General features: G+C 34.8%; 1 protein-coding gene across 3 annotated transcripts in view; it reads left to right on the top strand.

The window, feature by feature from the left end:
* ACBD6 (acyl-CoA binding domain containing 6) overlaps positions 1-27,040 on the top strand; it is a 195,410-nt gene that overhangs the window by 92,401 nt on the left and 75,969 nt on the right. For all 3 annotated transcript variants that reach the window (XM_008572944.1, XM_008572945.1, XM_008572943.1), the window contains one exon: positions 8,701-8,790. In XM_008572944.1, the coding sequence (XP_008571166.1) occupies positions 8,701-8,790 (90 nt within the window). The remainder of the gene's footprint in view (positions 1-8,700; positions 8,791-27,040) is intronic.

The following is a 27,040-nucleotide window of genomic DNA, read 5'->3' as shown; positions in this document are numbered from 1 at the left end:
TACTCTTAATAATATGAATGAATGGGCTGGCCCGGTGGCGCACTGGATAGTGCGCCGCTTGGGAAGTGCGGCGGCGCTCCCGCCCGAGGGTTCGGATCCCACATACAGACCGGTTCCCGCTCACTGGCTGAGCGAGGCGCGGGAGCAACACCGAGGGTTGCAATCCCGTTGCCGGTCCCCGGTCCGGTACGGGGGCAACACTGAGGGTTGCGATCCGTTGCCGGACACGGAAAAAAGACAAAAAATAATAATAATAATAATAATAATATGAATGAAGAGTTATAATGATATAATGAAGAAATGAATGAAGAAGCCACTTAACTTTTCAAGGTCACAGTTTTTTCACTGGAAAGTATCATTTACTATACGATCCCTATTAATATTTCTATCTTTGAAATAACAAATAATACTTTTTACAGTGCGTATTACAATTTACAGAGTACTTTCATTTATTACCATATTATCTTCACCACAGTCCTCTAAGGTACATATTATCCTCATTTTACAGACAGGAACTAAAATCATAGACATACATTTACTCTCTTGAACAAGTACAACTGCTAAGTGGAAATCAAGTCTGAAAGAGTATGCTCCCCACCACTGGATTTAAGAAGGATAAGCAAAAAAACAAAACAAAGAGAAGGATAAGCAATTTTCAGTTGGCCTTGTTTATGTTATGCTGATTTGCAAAAATTTCTTTTATAAAATAGTACTAAAAATCAAATCCACATGTGATCTCTGCAAAGATCATTGGACGGACAGCAGTGGTAGGGATGGAATAAGTGCCTAGAACACTTGCAAAATGGATTGCTTCTACCATTTAGTTAATTTGAAGTAGTTCTGTGCTTTTTAGCTCTTGCAGTTTGTTACCCATGCAGCTACCTTTACCCCCAGCCTGCCAGAACATTGCGTTTCCATGAACAGATGAAGTGCTTACACATTCATAGACTGAGACGCCAAGAATTCAGTTGGGTTCTCTCGTTGCTCCAAGCAGATTTCTGCCCTCTCAGCCATGACAACTTAGGCTGGGCTTTGAATACTGATGGCAAGCCTTTTTATTATTAATCAGGAATTTGTATGAATTAATTTAAGAACTTAAGGGAGATGGGAGCTTAAAATCAGAATCACACTTAACATCCTGAACAAAATAAATGGTACTGCTTCATGACATTTAAAGCTGTAGCATATAAAACAATTTGAAATACCTTGGTGATGGACTAAAAGTATATAACCTCAAAATTAAGTTTCTAACTAAGTACTTTTAAGCCCTTATCAGTAAAAAGATATTTGCTTATTGTAAGTTGGATAACAATTATAGTTTTGAAAGGAGATTCAGTTCTTTTTTGTGTTTATTGGATATTTGAACTTGAGATATCTCCCTACTGATTGCCTAGTATTTGGGGGATGGAATATGTTTTTATTTAAAATGTTCATCTGGCAGGTTTGACCCAATTTTAGTCTTGCCCTTTGATGACTAAAAATTGCATTTATTGTACTTTAAATTTGCTATGAGCACATAAAGAAGTTTAATTATAGTCATAAAATGATAAGCTACATTTGCATCCCCACACATTGAATAAAAACAATGTTCTTACATTCTATTGTATTACCTGAAATGCATATATTTGAATCTAACTACCATAGTATATGAACAAGTATTTGAAATGCCTTTTAAATAAAGTGTATTTATATTTCATAATGAAGTTGTTTTATTATGCATAAGTATAGTTCCTCATGTATATCTTTTGTTCATTTAAGTTATAATTACTACTAATATAGTAAGGCATATACTTCTAATTTGAGAAAATTACTTGGTGTTTCCTACTGATACAATAATTGGAACATTGTCTATATTTCACATAATAGAAAAAAGTTTTGTAGTTCTATTTACTATTCAGGAAACTACCTATATATCAGATGTTTCAAGTTCCAAGTTTATAGCACCATGGTATTATATGTACTGATTTTTTTAATTACAATTTTTATTATATTTTTTAACCATGTACAAAATGCATGGAAATTGAGGTAGAGAACATGAAAAGTAAAGGAGAAGATCTTAAAACCTATGTCTTTTTTTAAATGGTGATTGAATTTCTGTCTTTGAGCCATATTAATACTGCTCTTCACACATACCAAATATTTATGGTTCTTCCAAGAAAATATCTTTTAAGGAGAAAGGATGATTTAAATAATTTGTAAAGTACATTGAGATAGAAGCAGTATATTTCTTATCAAACATCAGTCACAAATTATGTCTGTCTAATTCTTTTCACACACATCATTTCTCAGATCAGTGCCATCTGTAATAGACAATACATGCTTACTGATGATATTTAAATAGTATTTTAAATCTTTACAGTAGTTTAAATTTCTTAGAACAAATGTAGCAATGTAATATTTTAGCAAAATAAATGACATTATTCCAATGCAGCTATCTATTATCAGTCACACCAAAAGCATCATACACAGTTCATTGGTTTTCCATAGATTCTTATCTAATGCACTCCCAAATTCCTCTTTCATTGAGCTGCTTCTTTCTTTTCTATCCTTTTGAAGATATAATTGTTATCATTAACTGTTTTCCATGTCTATGGATTCTTTCAAATACTTTGAAATAGGTCATCTTTCTCTTGACTCCCATTACTTTCTCTTCTTGCTGTGTTTTAAACCTGTGGCTCATGCCAGAGTGCAATTTACATGTGTTTGGCTTGAGAAACTACTGCAAATTCTGGCAAAACTGACAGTATTAACCTAACAGAGAAGCAGAAGATTTAAGAGGCAAGGTCAGTATACTGAGGCTAAATTTATGCTTTAAGATTTGGGAAAGGAAGGAAGAAAAAAATGCATACTCTTAAATAACTTTCTAAATCAGAGTATCTGTTATTTTGGACATGTAGGTGATGAAGATATTAATTTGAAGGAACTTTATTCACAACTAATGATTGAGAAATGCATTACAAACTAATTTTGTTCATTTGCATTAATGCAGGCAGTGCCATTTAAAAAACAAGCCTATGGTCATACTTTACATCAGAAACTCATTTAATACAAAATCAGAAAATGGTGAAAGTAGTTTAAGTCTTATGAGTTTTGGCAACTTTTTGTGTTTTTTTTTTTAATTGCAGTAAAATATACATAAAATTTACCCTTTTAACAATTTTTAAGTATAAAGTTCTATGGCATTAAATACATTCACTTGTGTGTAACCATTACCACCATCCTTCTCTAGAACTTTTTCATCTTTCCCAACTGAAACCCTGTACCCACCATCTTACTTTCTATTTCTATGAATTTGACTACTCTAGGTACCCAATATAAGTGGAATCATATAATATTTGTCCCTTTTTGGCTGGCTTATTTCACTTAGCATAATGTCTTGAAGGTCCATACAGGTTGTAGCATGTAACAGAATTTCCTCCCCTTTTAAGGCTGAATATTCCGTTATATCTAAATACCACATTCTGTTTATTCATCCATCCATTCATAGACAACCTGGTTTTCTTTCACCTTTTGGCTATTGTGAATAATAATTCTATGAACATGGGTGTACAAATTTTTGTTTCATTTTTTTCCCAACAATTTATTATGAAAAATTTCAAACATACAGATTTGAAGTAATTTTACAGTGAACATTTGTATTCCCACTACCTAGATTCTACACTAATATTTTACTATACTTGCTTTATCAATATCTGTCTATTCATCAGTCTCTTTTTATGCATTTTAGACTGCATAGACAACATTATACTTCCTTCTAAATGCTTCAGCATGCACATAATTAACTAGAGTTAGTATTAGGTTAGCTTTTCTTTTAAGATAACATTGGTATACAATGAAATGCACAAATCTTAAGTGCACATTTGATTAATTTTGACAAATGCATTTACCGGTGTAACTGAAGCTTCTATCAAGATAATAGAACATTGCTATCACCTCAGAAAGTTCCCTCATGCTTCTTCCCAGCCAGTCCTTTCTCTTAATTCCAAAAAGGTAGCCACTGTTCTGATATTCTTCTACCGTGGATTAGTTTTGCTTGTTCTAGAACTTTATATAAATAGAATCATACGTAAGTACTCTTCTGTGTAAGGCTTTTTTCATGCAGCATAATGTTTTTGAGATCCATCCATATTGTTGTAGGTTAGTACTTTTTACTTTATATTGCTCAGTAATGTGCTATCATGTGACTATGCCACAATTTATTTAACCATTGTCTCATGATGGATATCTGGGCTGTTTTCATGGTAAGTTCCTGTTATTATTGCTGTTATTACCTGTTTTATACAGGATGAAATATTATCTCCCTTGTTTATTCCTTCACCCTTAAGTCGCTAACATTATGGGTTAGTAAATGCTTATGGAGGGATTTTTAAAAGTAGTGTATTTAAAATCCTTTTCAATTCCCTGACAATACAGCAACCATTTCTCCCTACCCTAGAACTTAGCCAGTGAATGAGATCTAATAGTTGCGATTTTCTGTGTATCACACCTAACTGGTGTGTGGTTTTCTTTTTAATGCTGTTAAATAAATTACCAAAGGAGTCATTGGCTTACATGCCAGGTATATCTTGAGATCTGTCTCCCAATCTTACTCCTAAGTTTTACCATGTCATTTTACCATGGAAAGGAAAGTGGAATCAGGAGGCACTGTGTAGTTTCTGATGGTTGCAGGTGGCAGAGTTCTCAATGTGGCCAGCTGCTACCACAGCAGCAGCAAAGTATAGAAGGTAGGAATAGGATAGAAGAGATGGAGACAGTACAGGTTATTGGCAGCTGAAGTCAATCTCTACTACAATTATAAATTGAAATCCCAATTTTTTGCAGAGAGAAATTCAGGTCAACCTGTTTGCAGGACTTCATTTGCTAATTAGACAGTACTGTACCATATGTCTTTGATAGAATGGCGAGGTGATAACTCTTACAAATTTAAATATACCAACTCTGCAAGGTTTTTTATCTACTGTATATATGTAATACATACTTTGTATCTGATCTCAAAATACCATGAGTATCAACACTCCTGTTATAATAGAATCTCTTTTCATTTAATTTTGTGATATCTAGGAGAAAAATCTAATTTTAAAATAATTCTACTTGGTTTAAGGACAAATAATGGAGAATATCAAAGAAGCATTTAAAATATTAAGATCCACTCTCTGTATTTTCCAGAAGGTATGAAAGCAATACCACTTAATAGGTTAGCTGCTACCTTGCACTTTTAAAGCACTTTAGAGTCATTTGTCTGTCTGAGGTAGGACAGTATCAGCACCCTTGGTTAATAGATGAGAACTCTTTTTTCCCCTCTGTATTTTATTGTATTTGAGTTCCAGAATTAATCCGGAGCTCTCCAAGCAATGCTTGTGGTCTTCTGTCAGCCTAACAAAGATTTCTTTTAATAAAGGCCCTCCTTCATCAATCCTAAATACTTCTGGGATATTTTTCCAGAGGGTTTTAAAAACTGGAAGCAAACAAAGAATTGTCACCTCTTTGTGGTAGCAATAAAAATAAATTGAACTTTAAAATTTGTAAGAGATTATATCACTCTTAGAGAAAGATAAAACAGTTATATATAGGAATAGGTAAAATATTTTATAAATTGGAGTAAAGTCTTTAAGCCAATATAGCTTTAATGTACACCTAGTTCATGGTTTTCCTTCTGAAGGAGAGATTATGGAATCCTGTACCTAAAATAATTTAATAATCACATTGCATTTGTCTAGATATGTTTGTGATTGACAAAGAGAAAAGAAAGAAATCACAAGTGTTTATTTCCTGATTTTTGTCATAATTACTTATGGGGACAGTATCTCTGCAAGTTACTGGTTATGTTATTACTTAAACAGTAATCTAAAATTAGAGTATGTTTACAGAAGTTTCATAATTTGGAGAAGTAAAGAATATCACATTCAGATACCTTGTTATGCTAGTCTTTGTTAATTTAAATATAGGGCATCCTGAAGGTAAAAATTCAAAAGCCTGATTTGTTTTATCTGTGTTTATTTACAAGTATGATTAATCCTACTCTTGTTTAGAGCTTTTTAATACTGCATAAAATATTAATCTTTAGGTGGTCATAGTGTAGATATCTTCAGCACTTGTACAGAAAGTCATTGTCAGAGAATTCATTCTAATTCAAGGTTAATTAGTGTACCATTAAAATAATGTGTTACAAAAATTAATTGCATTACAGGTCAAAAATGCGTTAAAAAGTGTAGTGTAAATGTTGGAGAGCACACCATCCTTCTTGAAACATTGCTATAAGTGTGCCACCATTCTGGAAAATATATCCAAAGTGAAAATCACTACTGAGGTCCAGTCATAGGTGTTTCCCCTAAAGTAAATTTTTGGCACCACATATGGGAAATTAAAAATATAACTCCCATTAGCAGTAAAATGTGTTGCTTGTCTGCTTTGCCATTGAAACAGCTAAGGATTTATATTTTAGCATTAGTTGATGTAACCCTATTGGGTTGAACCTAATGAGAAATCAGGAACCTGGTTGAAAAGTAGAAATGATCTGTATATCTTGTGGTAAAAGTACTAGATATATTAATATTATGTTTTCTTACTTAACTATTAGGTACTAGATATATTAATGTTATGTTTTCTTACTTAACTATTTTGTAGTTCTGGTAAGTGCCCTATGTAAGTATATCATACATCATTTTAACTATGTAATAATTCTTGTTAATAGTTTAACTTAGTAACCATGAAAAGTACACTTAAAATTAGAAATAATTCATGATAGAGACTGAAATTTTATCTAATTCTTTTAATGTAAAAGCTGTGAAATAGTTACTTTGAACTATAGAATATTTTATTCATTGGTGTTTGTTCATTAGTAGTCTCATTAAAAAAATCTTTATTGTTCATATGGAGGATTTTTTAATTAGTGCCCTAGTGATAGCACGACACATTAGAACTACAGAAATTTAAAAATTCTGCTCTACTACTCAACAACACATGTTTTATTGGGCTTTTAGAATTGTCTCCATTTTAAAAAACTCTTAGTGGACTCAAAAAATGTACAATAAAATAGTTTTGCTACTACAACAAATTGTGAATCATTTGCCCACATTTTTAAATTTTCTGCTTCCCCCCGATGAGTATTTTGTGTAAGCCTATTGGAAAATAGGTATTCGCAGATAAACGAAAATAAATCAAGCAAATGAAAGCAAAAAAAAAAAAAAAAAAAAGGACAATTTGCAGGGAAGAAGTTGTCATACTCTTTTTCGTGTTTGTTTCCAGAATGGATCCTGTTTAATTAGTTGAACTAATAGGTGTATGAAAAAAAAAAAAAAAAAAAAAAAAAAGGACAATTTGCAGGGAAGAAGTTGTCATACTCTTTTTCGTGTTTGTTTCCAGAATGGATCCTGTTTAATTAGTTGAACTAATAGGTGTATGAAGAGTCTGAATAATAAAAAGAGTGTAGGCAGGTTTAGAAAAGCCTTCTTGAAAGGAGCTTTTACTTTAAAGCCATCCTTGTCCCAGCTTATATCTATTTAAATCTTTTCTAAAATGACTTAAAGCAGGGATTTCAACTTAATGTGGAAAAACATTCCGTTCTTTATAGATGACAACATCGTTACCACCCTCGAAAAAGTAGTGTTAAGCCATAAATCACTCACTTCTTCAGAAAAGCTCTTAGCAGTTTGGATTTTGTTTATTCTTTGGAGCAAGTAGGCTTCTTTCATTAGCTAGACCAAGATTTTCTGACAGTAGAGAATAGAAATAACACATATAATAGTAACAGTCTTTGATAGACAAGAGTTAAAATTAATATTTCATAATTAGTACCTTGTCTTCTAATAGTTAATCCTTTATTCTGTTTTACTGGTGGCTTTAACAGTCAACTGAATTATAGACACTGGTAGATTGTACTAGTGTTTTAAAGATATGTCAGAGTATAAATTTGCAATATTAAGGGGAAATGTTTATTTTCAAGCTGGTTAAATATTCATAACTTTTTAAGGAATAACCAAGGAAATTTAGATACAGTGTATTTAGATTATGATTTCTTCCTAGGTTTAAATACTCATTTTTTTTTTTCCTTTTTGTCTTTTTTCGTGACCGGCAACGGATCGCAACCCTCAGTGTCGCGCCCGTACCGGACCAGGACTGGCCACGGGATCGCAACCCTCGGTGTTGCTCCCGCCCCTCGCTCAGCCAGTGAGCGGCCGGTCTGTATGTGGGATCCGAACCCTCGGCGGGAGCGCCACCGTGCTTCCCAAGCGGCGCACTATAGCAGTGCGCCACCGGGCCGGCCCCTAAATACTCATTTTTTAATTCATAAGATTTATTTCACCAGAGGAAATGAACATAATAATTTAAGAAAATTATCTTTTATATTTATAAAGTACTTTAAAATTTACAAAGCCTTTCCTTGTAGCTTATTCATTCAATAAATATTATCGATATTATTGTTGTAATTACTATTATTATCTCCACTCTGTAGGTGAGGAAACCGATTAGGGTGAAAGAAATCACTGGGTTAGTAAGTAATGGATCCAGAAGCAGAACTCAGGGTTCCCAATTGATTATCTATTGCTTTTCCCATAGTGCATTTTTATGTTAATAATTTTTAGAATAATTAACCTACAATTTTACATATCTCTTTGTCTTTCTGAAAACATTATATCTTTTATATTACCCCACAACTGAACAACTGGATTAACATTCATTTATCTTTTTCTTTGTTTTTAGGGCAGAGCTCTACTCCATTGGGCTTGTGATCGAGGACATAAGGAGCTAGTCACAGTCTTGCTACAGTATGGAGTTGACATTAACTGTCAGGTAAGAGTAGTAAAGAAGGAACTTTTAAAAAAATTCACATGAGAGTCACGTAACATGAAATCTACCAGATTAACCATTTAAAAGTGTACAGTTCACTGGCATTTAGTATATTTCACAATGTTGTGCCACAATTACTACTATACAGTTCCATAACATTGTCATCACCCCAAAAGGAAACCCTATATCCTTTAAGCTCTCACTCCCTATTTCCCCCTTGTCTCAGACCTTGGCAATCTGCTTTTTGTTTTCATGGATTTTCCTGTTCTGGATATTTTGTGTAAATGGAATTATAAAATATGTGATCTTTTGTGTCTGGCGTCTTTCACCTAGCAGCAGGGTGTATCCATGTTGTAGCATGTAACAGTACTTCACTCATTTTTAAGGCTGAATTGTGTGGATATCCCACATTTTGTTTATCTGTTTGTCAGTTGATGGATAATTTGGTTTCCACTTTTTAGCAGTTGTAAATAATGCTATTGCAAACATTCGTGTACATGTTTTTTGTTTGAACACTTGTTTTCAGTTCTTTTGGTTATATACCTAGGAATGAAATTGATGGGTCACACAGTGATTCAATGTTTAACTTTTTGAGGAACCTCCAAACTATTTTCCATAGGAGCTACACCATTTTACATTCCTGCCAGCAATGTACAATGCTTCCAATTTCATTACATACTCCCCAATACCTATTGTTTCCCCTTTTTAAAATTAAATAGCCATCCTAGGTAGGTGTGAAGTGTTATCTCATCTTGGTATAGTTTGAGTTGCATTCCCTCATAATTAATGATGTTGAATGTCTTTTCATGTACTTGTTGACTGTTTGTATATCTTCTTGGGAGAATTGTCTATTTAAGTCTTTTACCCATTTTTAAAGTGAGTTATCTTTTTGCTGTTGAGCTGTGATAGTTCTTTACATATTCTGAATACTAGACTCTTATCAGATATATGATTTGCAAATATTTCCTCCCTTTTCGGGTTTTCTCTCCACTTTCTTGATAGTGTCCTTTGATACACAGTTTTTAATTTTGATGAAATTCAATTTATCAATTTGTTTTCCTTTTTTTTTTCTTGTGTTTATGGTGTTATATCTTAGAAACCATTGCCAAATTCAAAGTCATTAAGATCCACCCCCATGTTTTCTTTCTCTTTTTATTATTGTAGCAAAATACACATAACATAAAAATTTAACATTTTAACCATTTTTAAGTATACAGTTCTGTGGCATTAAATACATTCACATCGTGGGCAACCATCACCACCATCCAGCTCTAAAACTTTTTCATCTTCCCCAGCTGAAACTGTACCCATTAAACACTTCACTCCCCATTCCTCTTACCACCAGCCCCTGTCAGCCACCATCCTACTTTCTATCTCTGTGAATTTGATTACTCTAGGTACCCAATATAGGTGGAATCATATAATATTTGTCCCTTTTTGGCTGGCTTATATCACTTAGCATAATGTCTTCAAGATTTATACATGTTGTAGTATGCGTCAAAATTTCTTTCCCTTTTAAAGCTGAATAATATTCTATTGTATATACTTACCACATTTTGTTTATTCAGAAATTCATTGATAGACACTTGGTTTGCTTTCATCTTTTGGCTATTGTGAATACTAATGCTATGAGCATGGGTGTACATATGTCTGTTCAGGTGTTTGCTTTCACCTTTTTTTGAGTATATACCCAGAAGTGGAATCGCTAGATCATATGGTAATTCTGTATTTAATTTTTTTAGTAATTGCCATACTGTTCCCTACAACAGCTGCACTATTTTATGTTCCCACCAACAATACACAAATATTCCAATTTCTCCACATCCTTGTCAACACTTATTTTCTGTATTTTTGTTAATAATCATTCTAATGATTGACTTAGGTGCCGTTTACTTTGTTTTCTTGCCTAATTGCTCTGGTTAGGTCTTCCAATATTATGTTGAACATAAGTAGTAAAAGTGGGCATCCTTGTCTTCTTCCAGGAGTTTGCTTTTTAATTTAATATATTAGATATAAAATACTTTTTCTTTACACAGTATTTGTTTCTATATATATCCAATCCACTCCAATCCCCCAGGTCTCATGTGCTCACCCTGGTTCTTTTTATCAAGTCTGAAATTTTCAGTTCTAAGTACACCTCCAGTTCATTCCACTCTAAATCTCTTATTTGACTTTGAGGGTATACCCTGTCCCTTGACTGATTTACCTTCTCCCATTTCAGCTCGGTTTTATTCACTCTCATGCTATTATCTTCATTCCCATTCCCTGTTTTTCAACTGTTGTGGCCACCTGGCAAAACTCTAATTCTGATTAATCCAGTTATCTGCTTTCTACACACATATACCTGAGTTTTGTACAAAGCTAGAAAAAAAGATTCACACAACCATGATGTTACCATAAATCATTGTATCCATCATTAAGTTCGACTAGCAGTTCTTCTGGTCTTTCTTATTTCCAGAATATCTCCTATTTCACAGAAAAAATAGAAGAAATCTTTGTCACCAACCCAGATCTCAACCAGCAGTTCTAGACACATATATCTCTTCTTCAGTGTCCCTCAGGCACTTCAAACTCACAATATCTAACACTAAGTCTACCATCTCTCAATTATTGCCCACCCCTCCCCACTCACCATAATTGGTACCGTCATCCAAACAGTTTCCCAGGACTCATTCCTGATTCTTCTCTCATCTTCACATCCATTCAAGTCCTATAGGTTCTGCCTCCTAAATAATCTTAGTCTCTCAAATCCGCCTACGTCTCTGTTTCAGCACTGACAGTACACTAGTTCAAACTTAGTTTATTTCAGCAGCTCTGAACTATGTCCTTCTAATCTTGACATCCTTCAGTATATTTCCCACATTTCATCTAGAAGGGATTTCTAAAATGCAAATTTACAAATGTTCCCTTGTTTATTTCTGTTTTTCTAAGATAAAATCTAAATTTGTCCTGTTAAGGCCTTCATAATCTGGGCCTTGCTTACCTCTCCTTATTTGTTAGCACACTCCTGCATATAGCCTATCCCTGGTACTCTAAGCTCCACTTGTTCTGAAGAACCTGACATACAGCTCACTTCTTAGCCTTTATATATACTGTTTTCTCTCCCCTTTGTTCTCCCTCCTAGGCCTCAGCTCTACATCATCTCCTCCAGAAAACATTCCTTCACTCTAACCAATAAGAGACACTCCCACTATCTCTTATAGCTTCCTGTTCTTAAGCTCATCAAAGTGTTATCACGGTACAATCACTTTGAATTATAATTGACTGTTTACCTGTCTGTATCCTCAACACTGTTATACACAGGTACCAGAGTTTGGTTGTCTCCTCAGTGCCTAGCGTAATATCTGACATATAGTAGGTGCTCAGTAATTAAATGTTGAATGAGGTAATATCAGCTCATAAAGAAGTTGACACAGAGGGAAAAAACTCAAAAAGTACAAAAGACTAATTTTTTAAAACTCTTCCTTCCAATCTTGTTTCCCAGCCACACCCAGTTCTCTTCTCCAGAGGCAGTACCTATTACCAGTTTTATTTATTTACTTCCAGGATATATCATATAAGCCAGCATATATAATAGCAATATGATAGCAAGTTATACACACTGTTCTATAACTTGCTTTGTTTATTTAAGGTTGTTCTATATCAGTACATATAGTTTTGCCTTATTCTTTTTAATGGCAGCATAATATTCTTTTTTAGAGATGTATTATAATTTTGTTAAATAGTACCATATAAAGGACTGTAACAATTTATACTTCCCCACCAGCAATGTATGAGAGAATTCTTATTTCTCCACCCTTTCCAAAATAGTTTGTTGTAACAGTTTTTGCTCTCTGCCTGTTTGATGGATGAGGAATGGTGTATCATATTTTTAATTTGTATTTTCTTGTTAAGAGTGATACTGAGCATCTCTTCATATATTTAAGAACTATTTATATTTCATTTTCTGTGAACAATCTGTTTCTGTCTTTTGCCCAGTTTCTCATTGGATTGATGGTATTTTTCTCCTTAATTTATAGGAAATTTTTTTACGTTAAGGAAAATTGGCACATTTTTTTTTTTTTTTTGTCTTTTTGTCTTTTTCCGTGTCCGGCAACGGGTCGCAACCCTCAGTGTTGCCCCCGTACCGGACTGGGGACCGGCAACGGGATTGCAACCCTCGGTGCTGCTCCCGCGCCTCGCTCAGCCAGTGAGCGGGAACCGGTCTGTATGTGGTATCCGAACCCTCGGGCGGGAGCGCCGCCGCACTTCCCAAGCGGCGCACTATCCAGTGCGCCACCGGGCCGGCCCCAAATTGGCACATTTTTGTGATGTAATTGTTAAAACTTTTCCCTGTGTTTTCTTCTAATACTTTGATTTCATGATTTCTTTGATCCATCGTGAATTACTTTATGTCATATGTAGTATATAGTAGGAATTTTATTTTTGTTCAGTTGGTACCAACTTTATTTTTGTCCAGATAACTAGTCAGTTGTTCCAATAATGTTTATTGAATAATTGGTATCTTTAGCAATTTGAAGTGTCTTCTTTATCATATTCTCAATTCTTCTATGTATTTCAGTCTACTTCTGGGCTTGTTCTTCTGTTCCATTGCTGTTTTTCTGTTCATGTAGTTGTGCTATGCTGTTTTAAGTATTATAGGTTCAAAATATGTTTTAATATCTGGCAGGTCAGATTCTTTCACTACTCATTCAGAATATTTTCTACTATTTTTGCTTGTTTATTTATCTGTGTAAACTTTGAAATCATCTCTCCAGCTCCCACCTCCCCTAACCATCACCACCACTAACTTAAAACAACTGTTATTACATTTATATCTTTTATTTGGTTTAAATTGTTTGGGGATATTTTAGAGGTAAATGTCTCCAAGTAGGCATTACCTGAGGTTTTTGCCTTGTGGATTTCTCGTATGCTATTTGTTTGGATAGTTTAAGACAATCAGTCTAAAAACTGCCTTAAGTGGCTTTATAGAATACTCTTTACTGTACACCAGCTTTAAGGCAAAGTAACAGTTCCATGTAAGTTTTTAGGATGAATTGATTAGGACTATATGCCTGGAACAATGTGTTCCTTGCCCCCTTTGTATTCACATGAGCATTTTATGTTGCCTTGGTTTTCCTTTGTTATTGACAATTAAACCTACTACTTAAGTTCATTTTATGGGGTGCTTTTGGCTTTGTCAGTCTGAGTTGCTAACATGCTTCAAGTCAGAGGGCTTCTGGAGATTAGCTTTCAGAATAGCTTTCCCTTTGTAATTTCTTCTTTGGTTTTGTTACTGAAAACTCTTTTCAAATATAGACAATACAAACATAATAAATGGGAAGAAAGGTTCATCTTCCTCATGCCTCAGTCGTTCTTAAACAACGTTATTGACTGGCCTATTGGTTGCCAAAAAAGGAAAATCAATTTTATTAGAAGCATTTGCTTGGCCGCAGATATTGGTAATAAGCCAGCACAGACAGGCTAATATCAACTACCTGAAAACCAATTTTTACCATTAGTCTAAAATGAAATAGTAATTACAGATATGTCAGAGTCTACTTCGTGTTATCCTGTCATTTTTATCCTTCACTATATCTCATACATTCTTTTATTGCACTGCGATTTCTACATTCGGTGACTGTGATGGAGTTGATACTTGTAATTTTATTTCTAAGGAAGTTCCTTTATAGATTTCATTTGTTATCTGGCAGTATTATGGGCACAGTTTTGTCTTTTCCATGGATTAGTATTGATTTTTAGTTCAGCTCTGGAAATTAGGTTCATACCACATTGGGACTGGGATATAGCTTTAAAACACACACACACTCACTCTCTGTCTCCTCTCTCTCTCTCTCTCTCTCTCTCTCTCTCTCTCTCGATTTCTCGTGTAACGTTGATTTTTCAAGCCCTGAAGAAGGATTAAAATTATTCCCAGGGCACATTAAGGGTATTTGAGTGCTGAAGATTTGTTGGTAGGTTTTCTCAGATTTGTTGTAAAGTAACATTAAGAAAATAAGTGGAATGCAGGGGAGGAGTAGGAGCATCTGTGTTATAGGTGTCTACACTGTGTACTAGTGGTTACGCAGTTCAAAAAAATGTTTGAGTGGTGTGGAAATGTTTAAGGACTTTATGATTTATAAATTACATAAGCTAATGGTTTGTAGAATAGCACAGTGCAATGTGCCCTCTTAGTGAATACCTTGGTGACTATCTGTGTCTTGTAAAAGATTTTTAAAAACACGATAAAAGTATAATGCAATAAATAAAACCATCTGTAATCAAATTGCATGGTATGTATGTGCAGGGAGGGAGTAGGATATAAAACAGTTTTTTAGTGTTTACCATGTGCCAAGCATTTTATGTGCATTTCCTGTTTTAGTCATTGTATCAATCCCATAATGTAAGTGTATTACTATCTGTATTTTACTGATGAAGAAACAGGAGTTCAGAGAAGTCATAGAGATAGTAAGTGACAAAGACTATGTTTGAAAATGTCATTCTGACTTCAAAGCCCAAGCTCTTAACCTCTTCATTGTAAAATTTGAATATATTTCATTCTTGTCTTTATTTTCTCTACTTTCATGAATATAACATATTTTAAAGCTATTTGGTATAATATTTTACATAAAATGTTTTCTTCACTATTTAAAATTATTGAGGTATAAAATAATTCAGTGAAGTGCATATAGTACATAATCTTAAGAATACAGCTCAGTGCATTTTTACACGTATATGTCTACACCTGTGTAACTACCACCTATATCAGATTAGAACATTTCCGTAACTCCTAGATTTGTTCCTTTAAGCTACTTTTGTAGCTTAATATTCATCCTTCTAACCCCACCCTTAGCTAACTATTTTTCTGACTATCACTACTGATTAGTTCTAACTCTTCTTGAAATTCAAATATTTGGAATCATAGTATATATCCTTTGGATCAGGCTTATTATGCTCAGCATAACGTTTGTGAGAGTCATTTATGTTGTTACATATATCAGTTATTCCTTTATTTTTACTGCTGCATAACATTCCATTGTGTATATATACCACTTATTCATTCTCCTGTTGATGGACATTTATTTTTCTTTATTTTTTTTCTTCAGCTTTTGCTATTATGAGTAAAGCATCTGTGAACTTTCTTGAACATGGATATATATACATAAGTTTTCATTCTTCTTGGGTATATATCTAGGAGTAGAATTATAGGGTCATATGGTAACTCTATGTTTAACCTTTTGAGATGCTACCTTTGTTTTTCAAAGAGTCTGCACCATTTTGCATTCCTACCAGAAATGTATGAGGGTTCTGATTTTTCTACATCCTTGTCAACACTTATTATCATCTGTCTTTATGATTATAGCGATCCTAATGTTTGTGAAGTAGTATGTCATTGTGGCTTTGATTTTTGTTTGTTTGATGGTTAATGATGTTGAGCATGTTTTCATATACTTATTGGCCGTTTGTATATATTCATTGGGGAAATTTCTGTTTGGATCCCATGCCCATTTTTGAGATTGGGATACTTGTCTCATTATTGCATTGTAAGAGCTGTTTATATATTCTGGATACAAGTCCCTTTTCAGATATATGATTTGCAAATATTCTTTCATTTAGTGGATTGTCTTCACTTTCATGATACTGTCCTTTGAAACATAAAAGTTTCTAATTTTGATGGAGTCTAGTTTATCTATTTTTTATTTTGTGTTTGTGCTTTTGGTATCATTTCTAAGAAACTGTTGTCTGATCAAAGATCATAATGTTTGAGGCTTTGTCTTCTAAGAGTTTTATAGTGTTATCTATTACATTAAGGTCTTTGATTCATTCATTTATTTTTTTATTCATTTTTCCCATTGCCACATAGCTATTTATTTATTTATTTATTATTTTATTTTAATTTATGAATATACAGTGTAGTTGATTTTCGTGTCCCTTTACCAATTCCTCCTTTTCCCCCCTCCCTTTCCCCTCCCCCCCATCTCTTCAGTTGTCTTAACAAGTTCAAGGAATTGTTGTGATTGTTGTGTCTTCTCCCCCCACATTTATTTGTTTGTATATCTATTTTTTTTTATTAGCTCCCACAAATAAGTAGGAACATGTGGTATTTCTCTTTCTGTGCCTGGCTTATTTCACTTAATATAATTTTCTCTAAGTCCATCCATGTTGTTGTGAGTGGTAGTATTTCATTTTTTTTAGCAGAGTTGTATTCCACTGTGTAGATACACCACATTTTCCTTATCCCCTCATCCGATGATGGACATTTAGGCTGGTTCCAACTCTTGGCTATTGTAAATAGCGCTGCAATAAACATGAGAGTACAGGTATCCCTTCAACATGATGATTTCCATTCCTCTGGGTATATACCCAGTAGTGGAATACCTAGGGCATATGGTAGATCTATCAGTAATTGTTTAAGGAACCTCCATACCATTTTCCATAAAGGCTGCACCATTTTGCAGTCTCACGAGCAGTGTAGGAGGGTTCCTTTTTCTCTGCATCCTCACCAGCATTTATCATTCTCAGTCTTTTGTATGTTAGCCATCTTTACTAGAGTGAGATTGTACCTCAAAGTGGTTTTGATATGCATTTCCTGAATGCTGAGTGATTTTGAGCCTTTTATCATGTGTCTGTTGACCATTTGTATATCTTCCTTTGAGAAATGCCTATTCAGCTACTCTTCCACTTTTTAATTGGGTTACTTTTTTTGTTTTTAAGTTGTTTGAGATCCTTGTATGTTCTGGATATTAATCCTTTGTCAGATGTATATTTTGAAAATATTTTCTCCCACTCTGTTGGTTGTTTTTTCGCTCTGTTAACTGTTTCTTTTGCTGTGCAGAAGCTTTTTAGTTTGATATAATCCCATTTATCTATTTTTCCTTTGGTTGTCTGTGCTTTTGGGGTCATATTCATAAAGTCTGTGCCCAGTCCTACTTCCTGAAGTGTTTCTAAGCCTGAGGCGTAACACTGCCTGACTTTAAAACATATTACAAAGCTATAGTAACCCAAACAGCATGGTACTGGAATAAAAACAGATGCATAAAACAATGGAACAGAATAGAGAATCCAGAAATCAACCTATACACCTACATCCATCTGATCTTTGACAAAGACACCAAGACTACACATTGGGGAAGAGACTGCCTCTTCAGTAAATGATGCTGGGAAAAGTGGACATTCATATGCAGGAGAATGAAACTAGACCTGTACCTCTCGCCATATACCAAAATCAACTCAAAGTGGATTAAAGAATTAAATATATGTCTTTGATTCATTTTTAATTAATGATTTTTGTAGAGTGTGACGTAGGGGTCCAACTTCATTCTTTTACATGTGAGTATCCAATTGTTTCACCACCATTTGTTGAAAAGACTATTCTTCCTCCCATTAAATTGTTGTACACACTTGTTGAAAATCAGTTGACCACAAATGTGAGGATTTATTTCTAGACTCTCAATTCTTTTCCATTGATTGATATGTCTGTCCTTCTGCCAGTACCACACAGTCTTCATTACTGTAGCTTTTTAGTGAGTTTTGAAATTAAGAAGTTTCAGTCCTCCAACTTTTTTCAAGGTTGTTTTGACTATTCTGGGTCCCTTGAATTTTCATATGAATTTGGGATCAGTTTGCTCATTTTGGCAAACAAACAAACAAACAAACAAAAAAGAAAGTCAGCTGGGATTTTGATAAGGATTGCATTTAATCTGTAGATAATTTGGGGAGTAGTGCCATCTTAAAATATAAGTCCATGAATGTGAGATGTCTTTTCATTTATTTAAGTCTTATTTAACTTCTTCCAATGATGTTTTATAGTTTTTGGTGTGCACATCTTGCACTTCTTTTGTTAAATTTATTGTGTAAGTATTTCATTATTTTTGATGCTGTTGAAAATGAAATTACTTTATTTCTTTTTCTGATTGTTCATTGATAGTGTATAGAAATACAATTGATTTTTGTTTGTTGATCTTGTATTCTGCATCCTTTCTGAACACTTTTATTTGTTCTAATAGTTTGTTAGTGGATTCCTTACAATTTTCTATACACAACATTATATCATCTGCAAATAGAGATAGTTTTATTTCTTCCTTCTGGATCCCTTTTTATTTCATTTTCTTCTTATGCACTAGCTAAAACCACCAATACAATGTTTCATAGAAATAGTGATAGCCAACATTCCTATCTTGTTCATGATCTTGGAAGGAAAGTGTTCAGCCTTTTACCATTAAGTATGATGTTGGGATTGATTCATTTTTAGTTGTTAAACTAGCTTTTCTTTCTTGAAATAAATTCCATTTGCTACATTCAATTTGATAATAACTTATTTAGATTTTTTTCACATCTGTATCCATAAGGAATATTCACTTGTAATTTTCTTTTCTTGTAGTATTCTTTTCAGGTTTTCCTGTTAGAGTTATATTACCCTCATAAAACCAAATGGAAATATTGCTTCTTTATTTTTTCAAAGAATCTACTTAAGATTAGTATTAACTGTTCCTTTAATGCATAGAGAAGAGTTCATCAGTTCCAGATAAGACTCATTTCTCCCTATTCCTCCTACTAAGTATAGGTAAAAACCCTGATCATAATACAGCAAGGAAACATAAGGAGATTGTAAAAAGTTGGAATAGGAAGGCAGACTGACTAGAGACCTTGAGAATTGGGAAATGACACTGTGGTTGATTTCTCTGGGTTTTCTTTTTGTTTCCTATATAACCTGGACTGGGCTCTGAAGAAGGCCACAGTTCAGAAATGCCAACAGCTGCAGACAAAAAAGAGCTTGTTCTTTCTTGCCAAAGGACAGGGAGAGGGGCAATCTACCAGAACAGAACTTTTCAACAGTATCCACTTTATCCCACCCAAACACCATGAGGGAAAAGTGTGCCATCCCCTGTGTTGGGAGGCTGAAAGAGAAGTCTAAACATCCCCTGGCTATTGGTAGCAAACAGTGCATCTTTTCCCCACCAGGATGTTGCCAGAAGAGGCCAAATGGGTAGCCTAGACTTTCATCCACTCTCCAGAAGTAGCAGGTGGTGCTCTTCTTCTCCCACAAGGGTGGTATTAGTGGAGGCCAAGTAGTAAGCTTGCACATCCACCCCCTTCCTACTCTGGAAGTAAGTAATGAGGTTGCACTTCTCCCTCTCCCAAATACAGAGTGATGGTGTAGAAGAGATTTCAGAGAGGAGAGAGCTGGAGAAAGGTATTCTTTAAATTTGTGTGTGGAGTTCTGGAAAAGCCACTAAGTGACTCACACATTATACTGACCAGAATTAAAATGTTTGAGAACTGAACTACAGTGTGGAATACTGCCCAGATTTTTACACTAGCCTCTATGTAGCACACAAAGGAAGTAGACCAGAATAGTACTTTAAAGGGCTCTGAAAACAAAATTATTATTGGAACCACAACTCATAAAAGTGGGTCAGGACTTGCACAAGAAAACCAAATAGGGAAACTGCCTGCTAAAATAGAAGATGCAAATAGAATCCACATCTTCATAACATATTCAAAATTGAAAATTTCAAACTATCATACCAAGAACCAGGAAAATCACAACTTGAATGTGAAAAATCAGTCAACATACATTAAACACTGAGAAGACTCAGATGTTGAAGTTATCTGACAAGGATTTTAGAAGGGTCATCATAAAAACGTTGCAATGAGCAGTTACAAACATTCTTGAAACAAATTTAAAAAATAGAAAATCTCAGTAAAGGAACAGGAGATATTAAAAAGGAGTAAGTGGAAATTATAGAACTGAAAATACAATAACTGAAATAAAAATTCACTGGATGAGCTCAATATAAGATGGAGATAAGAAATGGATCAGTGATGATGAAGATGGATCCATAAAAATTACCTAATTTGAACAATAAAGAGAAAGTAGATGGAAAAGAAATCAACAGAAGCATCCAGGACTGTGGGACAATTACAAAAGTTCTAACTTTCCTTTCATCAAAATCCCAGAAGGAGAGGAGAAAGAGGGAAGAGCTGGAAAAAATATTCAAAAAAATAGTGGCTGAAAACTTTCCACTTGACTGCATTGACAGGTCACCCGTGAGTACAGTGAAGAAGAGTAACAGAAGAAGCAACTGCTCTACCAGATAACCAGACATCAACATAGAAGTACTAGAAATATTTAAAAAATAAGGAAATATGAGTCCACCAAAGGAATACAGTAACTCTCAAGAACCTGACCCTACAGAGGAGGAAACCCTTAAAATGACTGAAAAGGAATTCCGAGTATAAATCTTAAGGAAACTCAATGAGATACAAGATGACACAGTTAGATGACACAATAAACTGAGTAAAACTGTCGAGGATATGAAGGAGGAAATTTACAAAGAAATTAGTACTTTAAAAAAGAATGTTAACAGAACTCAAGAACTGAAACAGTCATTCAACAAAATAAAAAACGCAGCTGAGAGCTTAAGCATCAGGCTAGAGCAAGCAAAAGAAATAATTTCTGATCTTGAAGAAACCCTCTTCAAAATAACTCAGACAGACAAAAAAGAAACGAAAAAGGAATTTTAAAAAATGAAAAAATCTAAGAGAGATAGTAGATAACCTTCAGTGCACAAACATCCAAATCATGGGTATTCTTGAAGGGGAGGAGAAAGGAAAAGGCACAGAGAACATATTTAATGAAATAATAGAGGAAACCTTCCCAGGTATAGGGAGAGACACAGACCTTCAGATTCTGGAGGCTCAAAGATCCCGAACAGATTCAGCCCAGAAAGGTCCTCTCTGAGGCACATTATAGTCAAACTGGCAAATCTCAAAGACAAAGAAAGAATCATAAAAACAGCAAGAGTAAAGTATCAAGTAACCTATAAGGGATTCTCCAACCAGACTAATAGCAGCTTTCTCAACAGAAATTCTACAAGCCAGAAGAGAATGGGATGATATATTCAAAATACTAAAAGAAAAAAAAATGCTAGCTAAGAACACTATACCAAGCAAGACTATCCTTCAGAAATGAAGGATAAATAGTGTATTTCTCAGACAAACAAATTACAAGAGTTCTCCACCACACAACCAGCCCTACAAGAAATCCTTAAGGGAGTCCTTTATCTGGAACCAAAAAACAATAATCTCTACCATAAATACACATGAAAGGACAAAACCCATTGGTAGTACAAAAATGCAAACAAAGAAAAAGAAACTGTATCTTACCACCTCAAAAAATCAACAAACACCAAATACAAACAATAAAAAGGAAAGAAAGAACCAAAAGATATTTAAAACATCTGAGGGAAAATGAATAAAATGCCTGAAGGAAGATAATACCTTTCAATAACAACCCTAAGTGTAAATGTATTAAATTCTCCACTCAAAAGACACAGACTGGCTAGATTAAAAAGCTAGATGCAACTATATGCTATCTACAGGAGACACATCTCACCTGTAAAGACAACACACAGACTAAGAATGAAGGAATGGAAAAAGATATGTCATGCAAATGGAAATAAAAAATGAGCAGGAATAGCAACTTTTACCACAGATAAAATAGACTTTAAATAAAAATTATAAAAAGAGACAAAGAAGGCCACTATATAATGATAAAGGGATCTATCCAGTAAGAAGACATAACAATCATAAATATATATGCACCCAACGTTGGAGCACTCAGATATATAAAGCAAACACTATTAGACCTAAAGAAAGAGAGAGACTAATACAATAATAGTTGGGGACCTGAACACCCTTTTCTCAACCGTAGACAGATCATCTAGGCAACAAATCAACATAGAAACACAGGATTTCAATTACGCCCTAGACCAATTGCATTTGGCAGATATCTACAGAACATTTTATCCAACAACTACATAATATACATTCTTCTCATCAGCACATGGAACATTCTCCAAGGTAAACCACTTGTTAGTTCACAAATCAAGCCTCAACAAATTTTTATAAATTGAAATAATTTTAAGTATCTTTTCAGACCACAACAAGTCAAAAATAGAAATCAATGACAGGTGAAACTCTGGAAACTATACAAGCACGTGGGAATTAAACAACATGCTCCTGAATGTCCTATGGGTCCAAGAACAAATTAAACAGGAAATTTAAAAAACTCTTGAGACTAATGAAAATAAAGACACATCGTACCAAAACATGTGGGATACAGCAAAAGCAGTAATGAGAAGGGAGTTTATTACAATAAACACTTACATCAAAAGAATAGAAGGATTTCAAATAAAAAACAATGCTACACCTCAAAGAACTAGAAAAACAAGAATAAACCAATCCCAAATTTAGTAGATTTAAGAAATAGTTAAGATACAGCAGAACTAGATAAAATAGAACCCCCCCCCCAAAATAGGGCCAGCCCGTGGCTCACTTGGGAGAGCATGGTGCTGATAACACCAAGGCCATGGGTTCAGATCCCTATGTAGGGATGGCCGGTTAGCTCACTTGGGAGAGCATGGTGCTGATAACACCAAGGCCATGGGTTCAGATCCCTATGTAGGGATGGCCGGTTAGCTCACTTGGGAGAGCATGGTGCTGACAACACCACGTTAAGGGTTAAGATCCCCTTACCCGTCATCTTTAAAAAAAAAAAAAAGAAAAGAAAAAAGAAACCCCCCAAAATAATACAGAAGATCAGTGCAACAAAAAGTTGGTTTTTTGAGAATATGAACAAAATAGGCAAACCATTAGCTAGGCTAACTAAAAAAAGCAGAGAAAAGACCCAAATATCAAAAATCAGAAATGAAAAAGGAGACATTACAACTGATAAAACAGAAATACAAAGAATCATTAGAGACTATTATAAACAACTTTATGCCAACAAATTTGAAAACCTGAAGGAAATGGATAAATTTCTGGACACTTACAAACTGCCAAGACTGAACTAAGAACTATGAAGAAATAGAAAACCTGAACAAACCAACAACAAGCAACAAGATTGAAGCAGTATTTAGCATTTCCCCAAAAAGAAAAGCCCAAAACTGGATGGCTTTACTGCTGAATTCTACCAGACCTTTCAAGAAGAATTCATACCAATTCTCTTCAAGCTATTCCAAAAACAATGAAACAGAGGATATTCTCCCAAACTCATTCTATGAGGCCAGCATCACCCTGATACCAAAACAAGACAAAAATACAACAAAAAAGGAAAACTAAAGGCCAATATTTTTCATGAACACGGATGTAAAGTATTTTGTTGAGGATTTTTGCATCTGTATTAATCAAAGATATTATAGCAAACAGAATACAGCAACACATCAAAAAAATTATACACCATGATAAAGTGGGATTCATCCCAGAGATGCGAGCATGGTTCAATATATGCAATTCAATTAATGTGATGCACCGCATCAACAAAATCAAGTACAAAGACTATATGATTATCTCAATAGAGACAGAAAAAGCATTCAATAAAATTCAACATCCTTTCATGATAAGTACTTTCAGCAAATTAGGTGTAGAAGGAAAGTATCTCAACACAATAAAAGCCGTATATGACAAACCCACCACCAATATCATCCCCAATGGTTGGAAAAGCTTTCAGCTTTTCCCTTAAGAACAGGAACAAGACAAGGATGCCCACTCTCACCACTCCTATTTAACATAGTATTAGAAGTACTAGCCAGAACAATCAGTCAAGAGAAAGAAATAAAGGGCATCCATATTAGAAAAGACAAAGTCAAATTGTCCCTGTTTGCAGGTAACATTTTCCTATATATAGACAGACATAAAGACTCTACAAAAAACACTAAGAGTTGATAAGTGATTTCAGCAAATTTGCAGGATACAAAATCAACATGTAAAAATCAGTAATGTTTTTATACTCCAACAACAAACTAGCAGAAAAAGAAATCAACAAGCTGGCCGATTTACAATAGTCACTGTAGTGTATTGAATTATGTCCCCCACCAAAACTCATTGAAGCTTGAATTGCGTCCTCCACATTTCATGTATTAGAAATTTAGCCCCCACTGTGACGGTGAAGGGGGTGGGAAATCCTATTATGGTAATTGAAAGATGGAGCCTTGAAGAGGTGATTGGATTGTAGGACCATGCTGTAGTGAATGGATTAAAAATGGTGGTCAAGGGCGTGGTTCTGAGGGCTTTCAAAGAAGAAAAAGAGTCTGTCTCTCTCTCTCTCTCTCTCACTCTCTCCGCTTCCACCATCTTGCAATGTGAGACCCCTGGGTCACTGTCACCACCACCAGATGGACTTCAGACTTCCCAGCCTCAGAAACTATAAGCAATAAATTTTGGTTTTCTTTATAAAATACCCAGTTCCACATATTTTGTTATAGCAACACAAAATGGACTAATACAGTCAGACACACACACACACAAAAATTACCTAGGAAACAATTTAACCAAGGAGGTGAAAGATTTCTACAACAAGAAGTACAGATCACTGTTGAAAGAAATTAAGGAGGACACAAAAGAATGGAAAGACATTCCATGCTCTTGGATTGGAAGAATTAACATTGTGAAAATGTTTATAACCACCCAAAGCAATGTACAGATTCAGTGCAATCCCCACCAAAATACCAATGACATTCTTCACAGAAATAGAAAAAACAATCCTAACATTCACATTGAACAACAAAATACTGTGACTAGCTGATAGAGTTTGGATGTGTTGTCCCCCCAAAACTCATGTGGAAATCTGGTTCCCAGTGTGGCAGTGTTGGGAGCTGTTTGAAGTATGGGGGCAGATTCCTCATGAATGGATTAATACTGTCCCTGGAGGTGGGAATAGTGAGTGAGTTCTTGCTTTATTAATTCCCACAAGAGCTGATTGTTGATAGGACCCTGGCGCCTCCCTTCTCTCTCTTGCTTCTTCTCCCCATGTGATCCACTTGTACCCACCGATGCCTGCCGCTTCCCACCATGAGTAGAAGCAGCCTGAGGCCCATCCAAAAGCAGCTTTCCCAGAATTGTAAGCCAAATAAACCTCTTTGCTTTATAAATTACCCAGTCTCAGGCATTCTGTTATAGCAACACAAAACAGGCTAATACAATAGCAACAAAAAATGGAGCAAAAAAATAAAGCCAGAGACATACTACTACCTGACTTCAAATTATACAGCAAAGCTATGGTAACCCAAACAGCGTGGTACTGGCATAAAAACAAACAGAGCAATGGAACAGAATAGAGAACCCAGAAATCAACTCACATACTACCAGCCTACTCATCTTTGACAAAGGCACCAAGAACATACATTGGGGAAAAGACTGCCTCTTTAATAAACGGTGTGGGGAAAACTGGACATCCATACGTAGAAGAATGAAACTAGAACTATACATCTTACCGTATACCAAAATCAACTCAAAATGGATTAAATACTTAAATATAAGACCTAAAATTTTAAAACTCCTAAAAGAAAATATATGGGAAACACTTTAGAAAGCAGGACTGGCCAAAGACTTCATGAGTAAGAACCCAAAAGCACAGGCAACAAAAGGAAAAATAAACAAAAGGTATTATATGAAACTAAAAAGCTTCTGCACAACAGAAAAAATAATTAACAGAGCAAAAAAACAACCTGCAGAGTGTGAGAAAACATTTGCAAATTATGCATCTGACGAAGTGTTAATACCCAGAATTATACAAGGGCCTCAAACAACTTAACAGTAAAAAACCCCAAGTAACCGGAATAAAAAAATGGGTAAAGGAACTGAATAGGCATTTCTCAAAAGAAGATATACAAATAGCCAACAGACACATGAAAAAATGCTCAACATCATTCAGCATCAGGGAAATGCAAATCGAAACCACATTGAGATATCATCTCATGCCAGTTAGACTGGCTGTTATCAAAAAGACAGAGAATAATAAATGCTGGTGAGAATGCAGAGAAAGGGGAACCCTCCTACGGTGTTGGTGGGACTTTAAATTGGTGCAGCCATTATGGAAAACGTATGTAGGTTCTTCAAACAACTACAGATAGAACTGCTGTACCATCCAGCAATTCCACTGCTGGGTAGATACCCCAAAAAGTGGAAATCATCATGTTGAAGGGACACCTGCATCCCAATGTTTATCACAGCTCTATTTTCAATAGCCAAGAGTTGGAACCCACCTAAATGTCCATCATCAAATGACTGGATAAGGGAAGAGTGGTATATGTACACAATGGAATATTACTTCACCATAATAAAGAGTGAAAACTGCTATTCACAGCAACATGGATGAACTTACAGAAAATCATTTGGTGAAATAAGGCAGGCACAGGGCCGGCCCGGTGGCGCACTGGATAGTGCGCCACTTGGGAAGCGCGGCAGCGCTCCTGCCCGAGGGTTCGGATCC

This window comes from Galeopterus variegatus, unplaced genomic scaffold, assembly GCF_000696425.1.
Source record: "Galeopterus variegatus unplaced genomic scaffold, G_variegatus-3.0.2 Scaffold850, whole genome shotgun sequence".
NCBI classification, from domain to species: domain Eukaryota; kingdom Metazoa; phylum Chordata; class Mammalia; order Dermoptera; family Cynocephalidae; genus Galeopterus; species Galeopterus variegatus.
The sequence above is the reverse complement of the archived record's forward strand: the minus strand, read 5'-3'. Positions and strand labels throughout refer to the sequence as shown.